At 38.9% G+C, this 14,288-nt stretch overlaps 1 protein-coding gene across 1 annotated transcript; it reads left to right on the top strand.

Moving 5' to 3' along the window:
• The first annotated feature begins 464 nt into the window (after window positions 1-464).
• On the top strand, window positions 465-3,035 carry LOC118829721 (protein phosphatase 1 regulatory subunit 15B-like). The gene is given in 3 exon segments (XM_036736625.1): window positions 465-472; window positions 843-912; window positions 914-3,035. Coding segments are annotated over 3 exon segments (2,196 nt in total). The 3' UTR covers window positions 3,032-3,035.
• Window positions 3,036-14,288: the final 11,253 nt, after the last annotated feature.

Raw genomic sequence — 14,288 nt, 5'->3', positions numbered from 1 at the left:
GTGCCTAACACAACAATGCTTTGATACTTTACTTACTGGAACATCTTTGATACTTTACAAATCATAGTTTACAACAATCCAGATTCTTCCCACCCGATATCGATCTTCCCATGCTGTCATCCCTTTACCCCTTGAACACCTGCTTCTGCTCATGTAGTGCAAAACCCTATAAAACTGGATAATGTCTCCCAATAAATTGGAGTCGTATCTTCCCTAACTCCCACCTCATCATACTGAGATTGGGGTTCTTGTTGGTCGGGGACCCCCAACAATGGAGTAGCTTCAATCTTCCCTCTTTCTTGGATTAAGGTCAGTGTATTCTTTTTGATTCATGACATTTTCCTAGCACCTAATCTCTGTGCTATGCAAATCACCTTGAAGCTTTTACAAGCTGTGGGAAAGCAATTATTTGCACTGAAAGTGGAGAGGCAGAACGGTGATATTAGCCCAGTATTTCAGCCAACATGCAAAAGTCGGCCCTCTGACACATAGTAGATGTGGGAGGAATTATGACATTGTAAGGGCAAACAAAGTGGGACTTTTGTTTTGCCTTTTGTTTTGGAGTACTTCTCAGCACAAAGGCAATCAAGTGCCTTTGACTGAGTCTTGTCTTTGTAGAAAGGCCCACACCCTTTTGCTAGTTAGGTCAAGAGAGGTGTGAAACCCTCAAGATGTGTGAAACCCTCAAGAGGTGTGAAACCTTCTGTGTGAAGCGATCTGACCCTGAGGAAGTGTATATATACCCTGAGGGGGCTCCTTAATAGCTACCCAGAGTCTCCACACCAACACTCTTCCAAAGAGTGAGCCCCAAACAAAAGCTAACCCCGCCCCGCCACCCGGAGTGACCGCCCGGAGAAAGCCATGGAGCCCGGAGCAAGCCATGGAGCCCGGAGCCCAGGTGCCCAGAGAGCGGGGCTCGTGGTTCCGGCTGCCCTTCTTCGCGCTTCCCCGCCGGGCGCTGCAGGGCTGGAGCTCCCCCTGCTCGTCTCCGGCAGCCGTCCAGAAAGCCGGCGAGCCGGGGCGCCGGGCCTCCGGCAGCCACCTGGCCGAAGCCCGGACCCGGGCCTGGCTGTCGCTGCTGGCGCAGCTCTTGGCGCCGCTGCCCAGCCTGCTGCAGAAGGTGCTGCTGTGGGGCCAGCTCCTGGGGGCCATGATCCCCGGCAGGTGCCTGGAGCTGGCCGCGCAGAAGAGGGTCCCGCGAGCAGGGGGTGAAGCTGCAGCCGGACACGCCGCCCGCAAGGCCTCCAGCCGCGACCACCCCCCGGACGACCCCGCTACCGCCCCCCTGAAGTGGCTGGAGGAGGGCATCCAGTGGCCGTGCGGTCCCCGAGACGTGCGCCTGGAGCTGGAGGGCAAGGGGAGCCCTTCGGGACCCGCGGCGCGCTCCCTTCTCCTGCAGCAGCAGCTGTCGGGGGCCGAGCTGGTGCAGAGCAGCCCCCAAGTTCAGCTGTTCCCGGACAAGGACCTCTGTTCTTCGCCCAGCGGCGCTCTGAGCATTCAGCGCTTGAACAATTTCGACGTGGTCTCTTACGTGCTGAACCCCGCCGGTCTGAACTACCAGTCTCACGTGGAACTCACCTGTCAAAATAGCTTTGAGACCACAGAGATGGGCGACTTCCAGACACTAACCCTGGAGAGCTGCTTTTGGGCTGCTGACCAGAGTCACCAGCCCCAACCCCTGAACGCAGAGAGTCCGGGATCCTCCTGGCAGAGATGTCCTCACAAATCACCCCTCTCCAGAGAGCTTCTGCCAGAAATCCACCACCTTCGAAAGAAACGCCTGGAATTCTCGCAGCAGGCTGGCAAAGGACAAGCACTACCCACCCCTGACCAGGATCATGGCTATCAGAGCCTGGAGGAGAACCACAACCTGCTTCGAGTTGACCTGAGCCAAGCCTTGAAATCTGAATGTTGTAGAGACAGTCCTGTACAGTTTGTTCCCTCCACAGAGGCCCTTGTAGGAGGCAAAGAGGACCCAACTGAGGACAAAATAGGGTTTTTGATTAACGAGATTCCATTTCTTTTGAAAAGTCAGGACTCTAAAGAAAACTGGCCAACTTGTGAGCTGTCTGTAGAGAGAGACACTGTGGATATTCAACCAAGTGTGGTTGACAGCTCAGATATAGAAGATGACTTTCCAATTTCTGCCAGACCAGCATGTAGTAACAAATTAATAGATTATACTTTGGGGTGTGCGTCCAGTGACCAGGAGACAAGTACTGAGTCTGAGGGTGAGTACTGGGATAAAGAAGGTGAAGATGATGGCTTTGATGGTGATGGTTCTCTTTCAGAATCAGACCTTGGCAAACAGCATTCTGAAGGCCTTCACCATTGGAACTCTTTCTACAGTATGGATCCATATAACCCTCAAAACTTTACAGCGACAATTCAAACTGCTGCTAGAACTATTAGTGGAGACCATTACAATTCAGAGGATAACTCTTCCGGAAAGTCTGATGGAGAGGATTCTTCCTGGACTGAAAGCCCACCTGGTTCTCCCAACCATAGCTCTGGAGAAGAAGATGATTGGGAATCTAGTGCAGATGAGGCAGAAAACTTAAAACTCTGGAACTCTTTCAGTAACTCCGATGACTCCTACAACCCTCTTAATTTTAAAGCACCTTTTCAGACAGCAGGGGAAAAAGGGAAAGACAGATGTGACTCAAACAGACGAACTGAGTCAACAGTAGCCATCTCTCGGAGTGATGTACAACTTAGTTGTAAGGTACAGCTGTTAGGAAGCCCAGAGACTGGAATCTCAGACATCCAGTATGGAATTCTTCCCAGAGACAGATGCACATCTACCAGAAGAAAAAAGGTAACCTTTCTTGAAGAAGTTACTGAGTATTACATAAGTAGTGATGAAGATAGCAAAGGACTCTGGGAAGAATTAGCAAGAGATAGGTGTCGATTCCAGAAACGTATTCAAGAAACAGAAGATGCTGTTGGATACTGCTTGACATTTGAGCACAGACAGAAAATTTTTAACAAACTCCAGGAAACATACTACAAAAGATTTAATGTTTTCTAGTGATTGGAAGATGATGGCCCTCCTGCCCCACTAATACACACTACCTCTTAACATAAGAGGTGTCTTCCTTTTAAGAGCTGAAGTTGGCAATAGTTTCTGAGAGGGAATGAAATTTGTATGCGGTGCCCCCAATTTAATGTTACCTGTGTGCAACAAACCTACTTTGAAGTGTGTGTCTGGTTTTATTGTTGAAATAAGACCTCCCAATGAAAGCTAAGAGTGTGGGGTGTGTGACTTTTTTTAGTTCTTATTTTCTTGAAGAAATTAATCCTATTATGTAAGTTGAATGTGTTTTGAACATCTTTTTTGCTTTGGGGGACCTATTAAGTTGTAATTTTACACTTTTTAAACTTTGAAGGGAAACAATATTTATAGGGTTCAAAGCCCACTTTCAATTCTAATGTGAAGCATGGATGCCTGTCTGAAGTCTTTGTGTTCTTTATACTTTTCTTTCTCACTCCAACAAACAGAAAACAACATCTTGTATTTTCTGTTGTATTTTTTCCTACCTACTTAAAATAATTGCCCTCTTGCCTTAAGGCTAAGAAATCAGTCTTGCTTATACTACTACTAAATTTAAATAAATTTATTTCACACTTTGTGTTTTATTAAAGGAGATTAGTGGTAAATTTCAATTTTGTTTCACACAAAACCATGGCCTCAGTGATCAGAATAGCCAGAAATGATTGTAAAAATACTGTTAACCTACTTTTGGAAAGCTTTATCTTTACCCATAAATTGTAACTTTTCACACATGAAAATTATAGACAGTAATAGGAACATTAAGTTTTAATTTTTAAAAGACAGCAATTGATTGGCATAAAACTTTAACATCCAAAATCTCTAAAAAGCATTAGTACCATCGCACAAACTTGCTTTATTTTTTAAACTTAAGCCTGGCTGAATTTTGCTGGGCAGAGGGTAAAAGAATTCATTGAGCAATTTGGTTTTGATTGCTTATCTTCTTAAAAAAAAAAACAGTGTTATTAATACCACGCCTCAGCACTGTCACTTTGAAAACTGGTCAGGGTAACATTGTGAACTTGGAAACTGGCAGTTTTGAATTTTCCAATTCCAAATATTGGAATACAGACTTCAGTCATTCCAAGGTTGTGTCAAAGAAGTGGTGAATAAATTGGCAAAGCCCAATTCCTTTTGGAAAGGATAGTACTGTAGACTAACAACTAGACAACATTAGTAATAACTTAGCCCAAAGGTTACCTTTGTTTCTATGCTTGTGCAGTTACTGTTTGAGCTTATTTCTGCTTTGTGGGTCTGTGCATTTGCTTTGTTGAGGGAACATTAAACGAATATTTAAAGGACAGTCTCATTTTTTACTCATCCTTCTGTTTTGGTAATGGAAGACATGGGTAGGAGAAAAGACCTCCAGGTCTAACTTGACTATATGTCAGAGGTAATTCTTTAGATAAGGAACTTGGTGGATTAGACAAGGGTTTGAAGGTTAACTACCTCAGCTTATCCTCTACCTGGCCACTATTCCATTTACATCTAATTTACTCTAAAATCCACACTGAGTGCATTACCATGAAGATGCTTAAACTTTTTAGTATTTAAGAAAGTTCTTATTCTTTTTTTCCCTTTCAAAATAGACCTCCCAAGATACACAGACAATGGGGTGTAGAAATTTATCTTGCCCTACAAGAAAGGAAGGGAAAAGGGGATGAGAGGGGAGGGGGTGATAGAGGGGAGGGCTGACTGGGGAACAGGGCAACCAGAATATAAGCCATCTTGGAGTGGGGGGGAGGGTAGAAATGGGGAGAAAATTTGCAATTCAAAATGTTGTGAAAATCAATGCTGAAAACCAAATATGTTAAATAAATAAATTGCATTTAAAAAAAAATAGACCTCCCTTAAAATTTAGAAAGACTAAAACTAATTCTAAGCTGAATTTTATTTACACCACAGGGATGAGTGCTTTTACTAAGGCATTGACCATACTTTGTATGATCTACTAAATAATACCTTAAGCTATTTTAAATTACAAATAGCATTTTGCGGTTTAGAAAAACATGCATCATTTGTCCTATTTAAATTTTTTGATAAAAAGAAAATCTTTTTGAATTGAAAGCATAATGTCTTTCTTCACAGATGGTGCAGATAAAATCCTTGTGTAATTCTTGTGTACATAGAAGCTATGGAACATCTTCTTTGATAGGATTTTAGAATAACATTCATTTGGGCCCTTTTTATATTTAACCCCTCTGCCTCTGGGTTAGGGTGGTGGGGAAGGAAATGGACCACTACAACTGTGAATAAACTTTTTTGTGAAGGATTTTTCCCCAAAAAAACCTGTTTTTCTAAGTATTGGGCTTGAGGGTTTTGAGGAGAGGGAACCATGTTAGAGTTTGACTGAAGAAAATCAGAGTCCTGTCAATTTCATTCTAGCTGTAGTGTAAACATGGTGGTACTGTTCAAGCTATAAAAACTTTAAAATTGTTATGGTGCTTTAAGTGGCAGTGTAGTATGTGGGAGATAGTACAGAGATATGCTGGTTTCTGAGTGTTGAAATATTGTAAAGAGCACCTCTTCATTTTCATCTTTAAATCAAAACTATAACTAATTATAAGATTTCATTTTTATATAATTTTGCAAAGTAAAAGTTAGGAAACTGGCAACCCTCTAGATTGGCTTTTACAGACCCAGGCCTGATATAAATGTAACTTGTTTGTTGGGGTTTTATAACTAAAATTATATTTCACTTATAAACTATTCAAAACTAATCTTGTAGAAATTGTAATAAAAATATTTGCATCAATTAAATAGTTTGTAATAATTTCTTAAAGAAAAGCCATTAAGGAGCCCTCCAGCTTTGAAAATCCAGATTTTGGTGTTCTTTCTCTGGTAACTGTATATGTATAGCTTTAGTCAGACATCTAGAAGTCTGTTGATTTGTGCTATTTGTTCTGTTTATATTTTCTCTGTTTGTAATTTCTGTTTGTGTTTGCTCTGAAGTTCAGGGTGCTAACTCTTTCCCCTGAACTAAGTGAATGATACATGTATGCTTGATTAAAATGAGATTGTAAACCCCTTAAAGTTGCTTTCCTTAGAGAAGCAGATCAAAGTACCTGTGCTAGCAGCCCTCCTGTGTGCTAGTGTTATTGGTCTTAAACAGCCACAGTAGCAACAAGCAGCATTGTTGTTACAGACATCAGGCTGAAATAAACACATAAAGAACTGAGTTTTGCAGCACAACATCCTTAACTGTGCTACTTATGTTGATTCATTCAGCAAATATTTATTAAGTATGTACCAGGTATTATTTAGGCAATGAACTGAAAAAATCCACTAAAATTATTTGTGTTTTTCCAGTTTTTTGTTGTTTGTTTATGATGATTTTTCTATAACATTAGCCCCATTAAGACACAACTAGGCAAAAAAAAGTAGGATTTCACTGGATACTTTACATGTATATTAGACATATACAATGTGCTTGTCTATATGTATATTTATGTATGTAAAGTAATAAAATAAGTGCTGATTCCAAAAGTAAGCTAGAGGTAGCATAAAATTTTTACTTGTTCCATTTTTTTAAATGTTAAATGAAACTTTACTCAATAGTTAGTAAATTGAGAGATACCACCAAGGATGCCAAGTAGATTTCTAAAAACTGTGAGTGATTCCTTTATACATACTCAAACTCTTCAATATTTCATGGAAAAAAATGATGAACTTCAAAAATGAGCTTGGGAGGGAGCTTTACAAATCATACAATTAGGAAATTAAGATAAAACCCATAAGCCTCAAAATAAGTGTCAATTGAATGAGTGAGGTATTTTTTTTTTGAAAATTTTGTTTCTGCAAGAAAGAGAAAAAATAAATTCTCTGATCACCAATTTGAATATACCCAATGGTGAACATTAAACTGGGTGACTATTCTAGGATAGCCTAAGAAAAACACATAAAAATGTAAAGGAGTTACTTCAGATATTATACCATTTGCCTGCTAATGCTGATAGTGAGAAGGAAGCAAGAGACTTATGTCAATGAAATCTTATGTTCACTCCTAAAATTTGATGAGATGCAAATATGTAAAGAGGAAACACTACATAAATAAATAAATTAAAAATCAAAATCAATAGTGATATTTAGTAGTTAAATATGTACTTAGGGATTGTTGATATGTTCATATGATATCTTCTATTAATTTTTTATGGCCACACATTACCTTTTCACAAAGTAGAATTTACCAGGTATGGACAAAGGTTATCACTACCATAAGTAGTTCATAACATATCAATTAATTCCAAGTTGAGGTTTGTTAAATTGCTGTGAATTGGAAATACATTTTTCTGTAAAAAAAAATTTAATGAGGAATGGCAAAACAAATTATGATATGTGAACACAATGGAATATTATAGCACGATGAGAAATGATAAAAAGGATAGATTCAGAGACAGAGGCGACAATTTACATGAACTGATACAGAGTGAAGTGAAGAACCAGGAGATCAATTTATACAAAGACTACCGTAATGTGAAGGGAAACAGCTTTCAAAGTCTTATGAATTCAGAACAATCCAACCACTGATTTTGACCAAAAACGACTGATGAAGAAGCATGCTACCACCTTCAGACTGAAAAGGTGACATACATTTTTCACACACAGCAATGAGTGCTTTTATTTTCATTGACTATATTCGTTACAAAGGAAGGCTTTTATTTGTTTTTGGGGAGGAAAGTTGTGAGGAGGAAGAAGCAGGTAGTGATAGTGATGAGAGAGACGGAGAGATGGAGGGAGGGAAGGGGGGAGAGAGAGAGAGAGAGAGAGAGAGAGAGAGGGAGAGAGAGAGAGAGAGAGAGAGAGAGAGAGAGAGAGAGAGAGAATGGGAGAGAGAGAGAGAGGGAGAGATGTCTCTCTCCCCACCTTGTGAAAAAGCACTTCCACTACCTCACAAGCAAACTGTTTTCCCAAAATTTCCCAGTGGGCTACAAATTAGTGTACATAAAATTGGCTTTGGAAAAGTTATGAAGTAGGAAAAATAGACTTTAGTTTTCATTTCGATTCAATCCAACAGCCATTTATTAAATGTTAACTATGTGTCCAGCGGTGCTATACAATGGAGATAGAAAGACAAAAGGAAAAACAGTGATGGTATTCAAGGAACAATAAAGCTTGGGAATCAAGTAATAAACTCAATCGCAATTTAGCAAATTGTTAACGTGATTTCACAGAATCACAGGATTGTAGAGTTGAAATGGAACCCAGCCGACATCTAGTCCAACTCATAACTGAAAAAAAATCCCCTCTACGACATACCCAATAACAAGTTGTCATAGGGCTTCTCTATTGGAGATTGACCTCCAATGAGAGAAGCCACCACCTCCCAAGGTAGCTCCTCTTCTACCTGACAGCTGTTCAAGTACTCATTGTCCCCTATTTTCCTTCAATCTTCTCTTCTTCAGGCAAAATGTCCTCAATTTTTTCAATTGATCATCATACAGCATTGGATCAGGGCCTTTCCCATCCTGGTTGCCCTACAATGGAAACTCTTCAGCTTTCCTAAATCTGGCACCTAGAACTAAGCGCAAAAGTCCAGATTTGGTCTAACCAGGACAGAATGCAGGAGGACTATCACTTCCTTAGTCCCATAAGCTATGCCTCTCCTCAGGTGTCACAGTGAATAGAGTGCTCATCTTTCTGAGTTTAAATCCAGCCTTAGACACTTACTAGCTGTGTGACCCTGGGCAAGTCACTTAACCCTGCTTGCCTCAGTTTCCTCCTATGTAAAATGTGCTAGAGAAGGAAATGACAAACCACTCCATTTCTTTGCCAAGAAAACCCCAAATGGGATCACAGTCAGACATGATTAAAATAACTGAACAACAAAATGCAACCCAAAACCCTATTACCTTTTTTTCTGTGAGAGCACACTGCTGCCTCATGTGGAGTTTACATTCACCCTAAAATACCTGATCTTTTATTCAGACAAACTGCTGTCTAATAATTCCTTCCTCCCCCACCCACCTATTTCAATGTGATATCTGGTCCCAATCAAATCAGTAAAAAATCAATTAATGAAAGAAAACTTTGCATTGAGAACTGGAACACTGAGTCAGATACTGTGTTGTTAGGTGATACTAACTAATTAGAATGCTAACTATTACACAGACTATATTTCACTCAATTTATGTGAACATATATTTAATAGACTATCCAAGAAGGCAGGCTTAGTGACCTAAACTTGTGATCTCTACTATTAGTGGCAGCTAAGGCCAATAAATCATTTACATTTAAGAATTCTGAGCTACAGTAGAGCTAGAACTGATCAGATGTCCACATCTCATCTAATAGCAATATGCCAAACCCCTAGGGAATAACAGACCAGTCATCTGATTAAGGAGTGACTAGCCAGCCCAGGTCAAAAATGAAACAAGTTAAAGCTTCTATATCAATCAGCAGTGGGATCTAGGCCATGAGTGGCCAATTTCCTTCCAACCTGAGCAAGACAAAAAGACCCAGTCTCAAAAGAAAAACTATTCAGCTGATCATAGGTTGTTGGAAAATAAAAATATCAAAGAAATAGGGTAAAAATTAGAGAAAATTAAAATTCTATAGCTTGAATTGTATTAAATAAAATTAATTATGTCAATTGATACCTGATAGACCCTGAAAAGAAATCCAATGCCAAAATGAGGCAATGAGAAGGGCAAAGTGTGTAAGATAAACATTTCATCACAAAGCAAGGACCTCAAGGTATTACAAACATCTTCCTCAATCCCAAAAGAAGATGATTTCTCAATGGCCTGATTTAAACAAACAATAATAGTTCTCCGGAGATCATCCCAGACACTTCCCCAAATATTTTCTTACTTTACTTGCCCTAGTTATACCTTCAAGTGAAATCTACCCCAAATTGATGAAAAGTAGGGATGATGAAGGGAGGAGTGGTGGATGAGAGATACAAACCAGCCAACAAGGATGTCTGAGAAGAGAACTGGGACTTCAGAAAAATCATTTACATTAAAAACCAGCTGTGTCCTATGGGAGTCTCACCAATGCTCCCTTTAGCTTCTCCCTAACCCTTTCAAAATGTCTCCAACAGGGATCAGACCCCCAAAAGATGCTTTTTTCCCCAAGAGTTTTCGGCTATTCATTGAAAAAAAGCACAACATGAAGTCATAATAGGGGGCACATTATTAAAATGCTTACCTATTTAATTACATCATTTACTGAATGCATAATGGAAGTTAAATGATCTAGGAAGATTAGTTCATCATTGGTTCAAAGCTTTGGAAGATATTGGGTGACAACTAACTGCAGACCAGAGATTAGAAGAAAGACTTAGTTCAGACTCTTTGGGCTAAGATTCCAGGTGAGGGAATGAGGGCTATAAAAGGGGAAGCCCAAACTCAGGGTTTCTTTTCTCAGTTCATGACTATATGATTTAAGGATACATAGTTCATATGCATTTTCTCTCTCCATGTGGTGCATTACACCATTCTTCATAGGAAACCTGATTTGAAGCACAGCCTTGGTAGATTCACTTTGTATATCGGCATGCTTTGAGACATACAGTTTTTATGTTTTGAGGGACAAAAAATTCAAAGAACATATCAGTCTATGAAATAATGGACCATGTTAAAATATGCTATTACTCCAGATAGAAATTGGCTTTCTTAGTAAAAGTCCTCGAACATTGAACTCCAAGAAAAAACTCCTGATATTGACTATTCATTCCCAAGGTCCATGACTGATCCTCAACTTTACAATCCACTTTTCTTCTTCAATGAAGTCATAAGGTATGCCTTATTTTTTAATTTTATTTTTTACCTTTAGTTTACAACATTCAGTTTCATAGGTTTTGGGGTTCTAAAATTTCTCTCCTTCCCTCTCCTCACCTCTCCCACCCAAGACATCATGTAATAATAGAGACACTTGATATACAGAAATGTGTTGCTGTTCTTCAATCATTTCAGGCTCTTCATGACCCCATTTGGGGTTTTCTTGGCAAAGATATTGAAGTCATTTGTCATTTCTTTCTCCAGCTCATTTTAAAGATGAGGAAACTGGGGCAAACAGGGTTAGATGACTTGCCCAGGGTCACTCAGCTAATAAATGTCTGAGGCCAGATTTCAATTCATGAAGACGAATCTTCCTGACTTCAGGGCTGGTGCTCTATCCGTTGTGCCAACAAGCTGCCCCATACAGAATGCAACTATTTTGTAAAGTAGTATGTACCAGCACATAATAGAAAGTAAATCTATGTAATTATTGTCAGTTAACACTGTGTTGAGCATTGTGTTTCACGTCAGCTTACTGACCTGGAAATTGTTTATATTAACTTTTATGAATCATTGTCTCTTGATTTATTGTTATGAAAAATCTCTCCTAGGCTTCCTACTTTATATCTAAATCTACGTGTTAGTTTTGTGCATGGTAATAAAAATATGTTGATCTGCAAAATTTTTATATGCATTAGCTATTTTAGGCAGCATGGTATGATGGAAAGAACAGTGGATTCAGAGTCAAAGGACCTAGATTCACATGCCACCAACAATGCTGAATGCCCATGTAGCCATGGATATGTTATCTAACCTTTCATCCTTAGTTTCCTTATCTGCTAAGTTAGGATAATAATAGCTATGACACCCACATCTCAGCACTATTGTGGATAACAAAGGACACATGTTTAAAGTGCTATAAATAGTTCAGCTATTTTCAATTACGGTAAATGAAGATCCTGACAAAATACAAGATGCTTTAGGATCTTTGTATCCCTGGAAATTATCACAGTGGATGCACATGACCGGAACTCACTAAATGTAAGAAGACTGATGGATGAATTGATTCTAACATTTGTAAAAGTGTTTGGAAATGTTTGTTATTTAAAAGTATGTTTTATGCAACACCAAGATGAGATGCTCCATGAGGTCTTCTGACCTTTTGCAATATCCAGCAGTCATACCAAGAAAAGGAGTTATGTTTTTAAAGTATTGACTATGTGTCATTACCCAATCCTCATCATTCTGAGTTCCTTGCAGGTTAAGTATCAGTCACAAATGTAGCTATTTCGCTATCCATATACTCTGGACAGCAAAACAATGCATCCTGCTAAGTTGTTGAACAACGTAGTATACTGTTCGGTCTTTAGTCTCGGATTTACATATATATGACTAAAAGTAATTCTTTGGAGGAAAAAAATGCTAGAAAATGTTTGTCGTTAAAAGCAGATAAGATAATTCAAGGAGCTAACTTAAAGAAAGAGCTGAAAAAAGAAAATGAAATGCGATCTTATGCAAATTCATTTCTGACCTCAAAAACATTAACTCTAATGTCTCCTCTTGGTTCTATCTCTGTTCTAAGAAAAAGGCATAATCATTACCCCCATCATAGGGAAATTATGTTGGTAGAAAGAGCTCAAGGGAACAAACAAACCCAGGATCTCAGGAGGTTTCACCTAGCAGAATTCAAGCTATTAACAGTCATTCCGTTTCTCAGCTGAGATCTTAGTCAATTTCTGCAAATAGACAATAAGCTGGTTGATCAGCAAACACAGAACAGCCTATCTGGCATCAGAAGAAATCTAAATGAAGGAATACTTTTCTGCTTTGGGGGAGCCCATGATGAGAGGCTCTTATCCTGTCAAAGAAATAACTGATTCATTGATCATTGATTAAAGGCCAGGCAGTTTATCAGCTTGTGGACTCCTCTTTGGTCAACTAATTCTAGCTAAGATCCAGTGTCATTCTGATTATTAAAAGTTAATACTCAAGGTTTGGGGGCAGTTAGCTTTGGGAACCAGAAGAGGAAGAGTAATTTCTTGCTGGAAATGTGTTGGAGAGCCAAGATGGGTCTTTTTTTAGCCATGGCCAGTGAGCCAGAGAGATAGATCCCAAGAGGACAAAACTAGGGGTTATTTAAGTCCTACCTGAAACTCAGACTTCAGTAGGAAGAACAATGAAAGAAAATGCCATATGACTAGAAAAATTTGTTCAGGCCCGAAAATACAGACCTATCAAGGTATAAACTAATAAGAATTCTGTGCAAAAGGGAGATGTGGAAGAAAAATTCTGAGCTCCATTTTTGTCACCAGCCTGTTCTTAGAAAACGAGGACAAAGGGGTAGAGTTTCTTGGCATTCTCCCCACTACAACCAATGTCTTCTTGCATTTTATATTAATCAGGAAAGAAGAATTCCACAATAAAGACTTTTTTAAAGGATGCAAAGTTCATGTTAAAGGTTATCTTAGTTGCTCCAATGGAACTTTTAAAAAATTAATTTTGAGGATGCACCCTTTTTAAAATATTTAATTTTAGCTTTTTTATTTTGAGTTCCAAATTCTCTTCTCTTCAACGCCAACCATACCCACTAAGAAAGCAAATAATACAATACCAGTTATACATGTGAAGTCATGCAAACCATATTTCCATATTGATCATGTTGCAAAAAATGCAAGAAAAATTGAGATTTTTTAAAAATTATGTCTCATCGGTTTTCCATTTGGAGGTGTACAGCACTTTTCACCATGAGTCCTCCAGAATGGTCTTGGATCATTTTATTGATCAGAGTAGCTAAGTCTTTTACAGCTGATCATCATTACACTATTCCTGCTACTATGCATGACATTCTCCTGGTTCTGCTCACTTCACTCTGCATTAGTTCATATATGACTTTCCCAGGTTTTCTGAAAACATACTGTTTGTCGTTTCTTACAGCACAGTAATATTCCATCACAATCACATGTCACAACTTGTTCAACCTTTCTTTAATTGCTGGGCATCTATTCACTCTCCAATTCTTTGCCACCACAAAAAGGGCTACTATAAATAATTTTTTACATGTAGATCCTTTTCCCCTTTCTTTGATCTCTTTAGAATACAGAACTAGTAATATTTCTGGGTCAAAAGGTATGCACAGTTTTGTAAACCTTTCAGCATAGTTCCAAACTAATCTCCAGAATGGTTGGACCAGTCCACAACTACCAACAATGCATTAGTGTCCCTATTTTTCCACATACTCTCCATCAAGGAGATTTTCCATTTCTGTCATGGCAGTTGATCTGTAGGTATGAGGTAGTACCTCAGAATTGTTTTAATTTACATTTCTCTAAGTATTAGTGATTTAGAGCATTTTTATGTGACTGTTGTTAGCTTTGATTTCATATCCTCTGATGATTTATCAATTGGAGAATGGCTCTCACTTTTATAAATTTGACTCAGTTTCCCATATATTCAGAGAAATGGCACCTTTACCTAAAAAACTTGTAAAATTTTTGTATTACCTCATTGACTATGGT

Source organism: Trichosurus vulpecula, chromosome 8 (genome assembly GCF_011100635.1).
Source record: "Trichosurus vulpecula isolate mTriVul1 chromosome 8, mTriVul1.pri, whole genome shotgun sequence".
NCBI classification, from domain to species: Eukaryota; Metazoa; Chordata; class Mammalia; order Diprotodontia; family Phalangeridae; genus Trichosurus; species Trichosurus vulpecula.
Note: the sequence above shows the minus strand (reverse complement) of the source record. Positions and strands in the feature narration are given on the sequence as shown.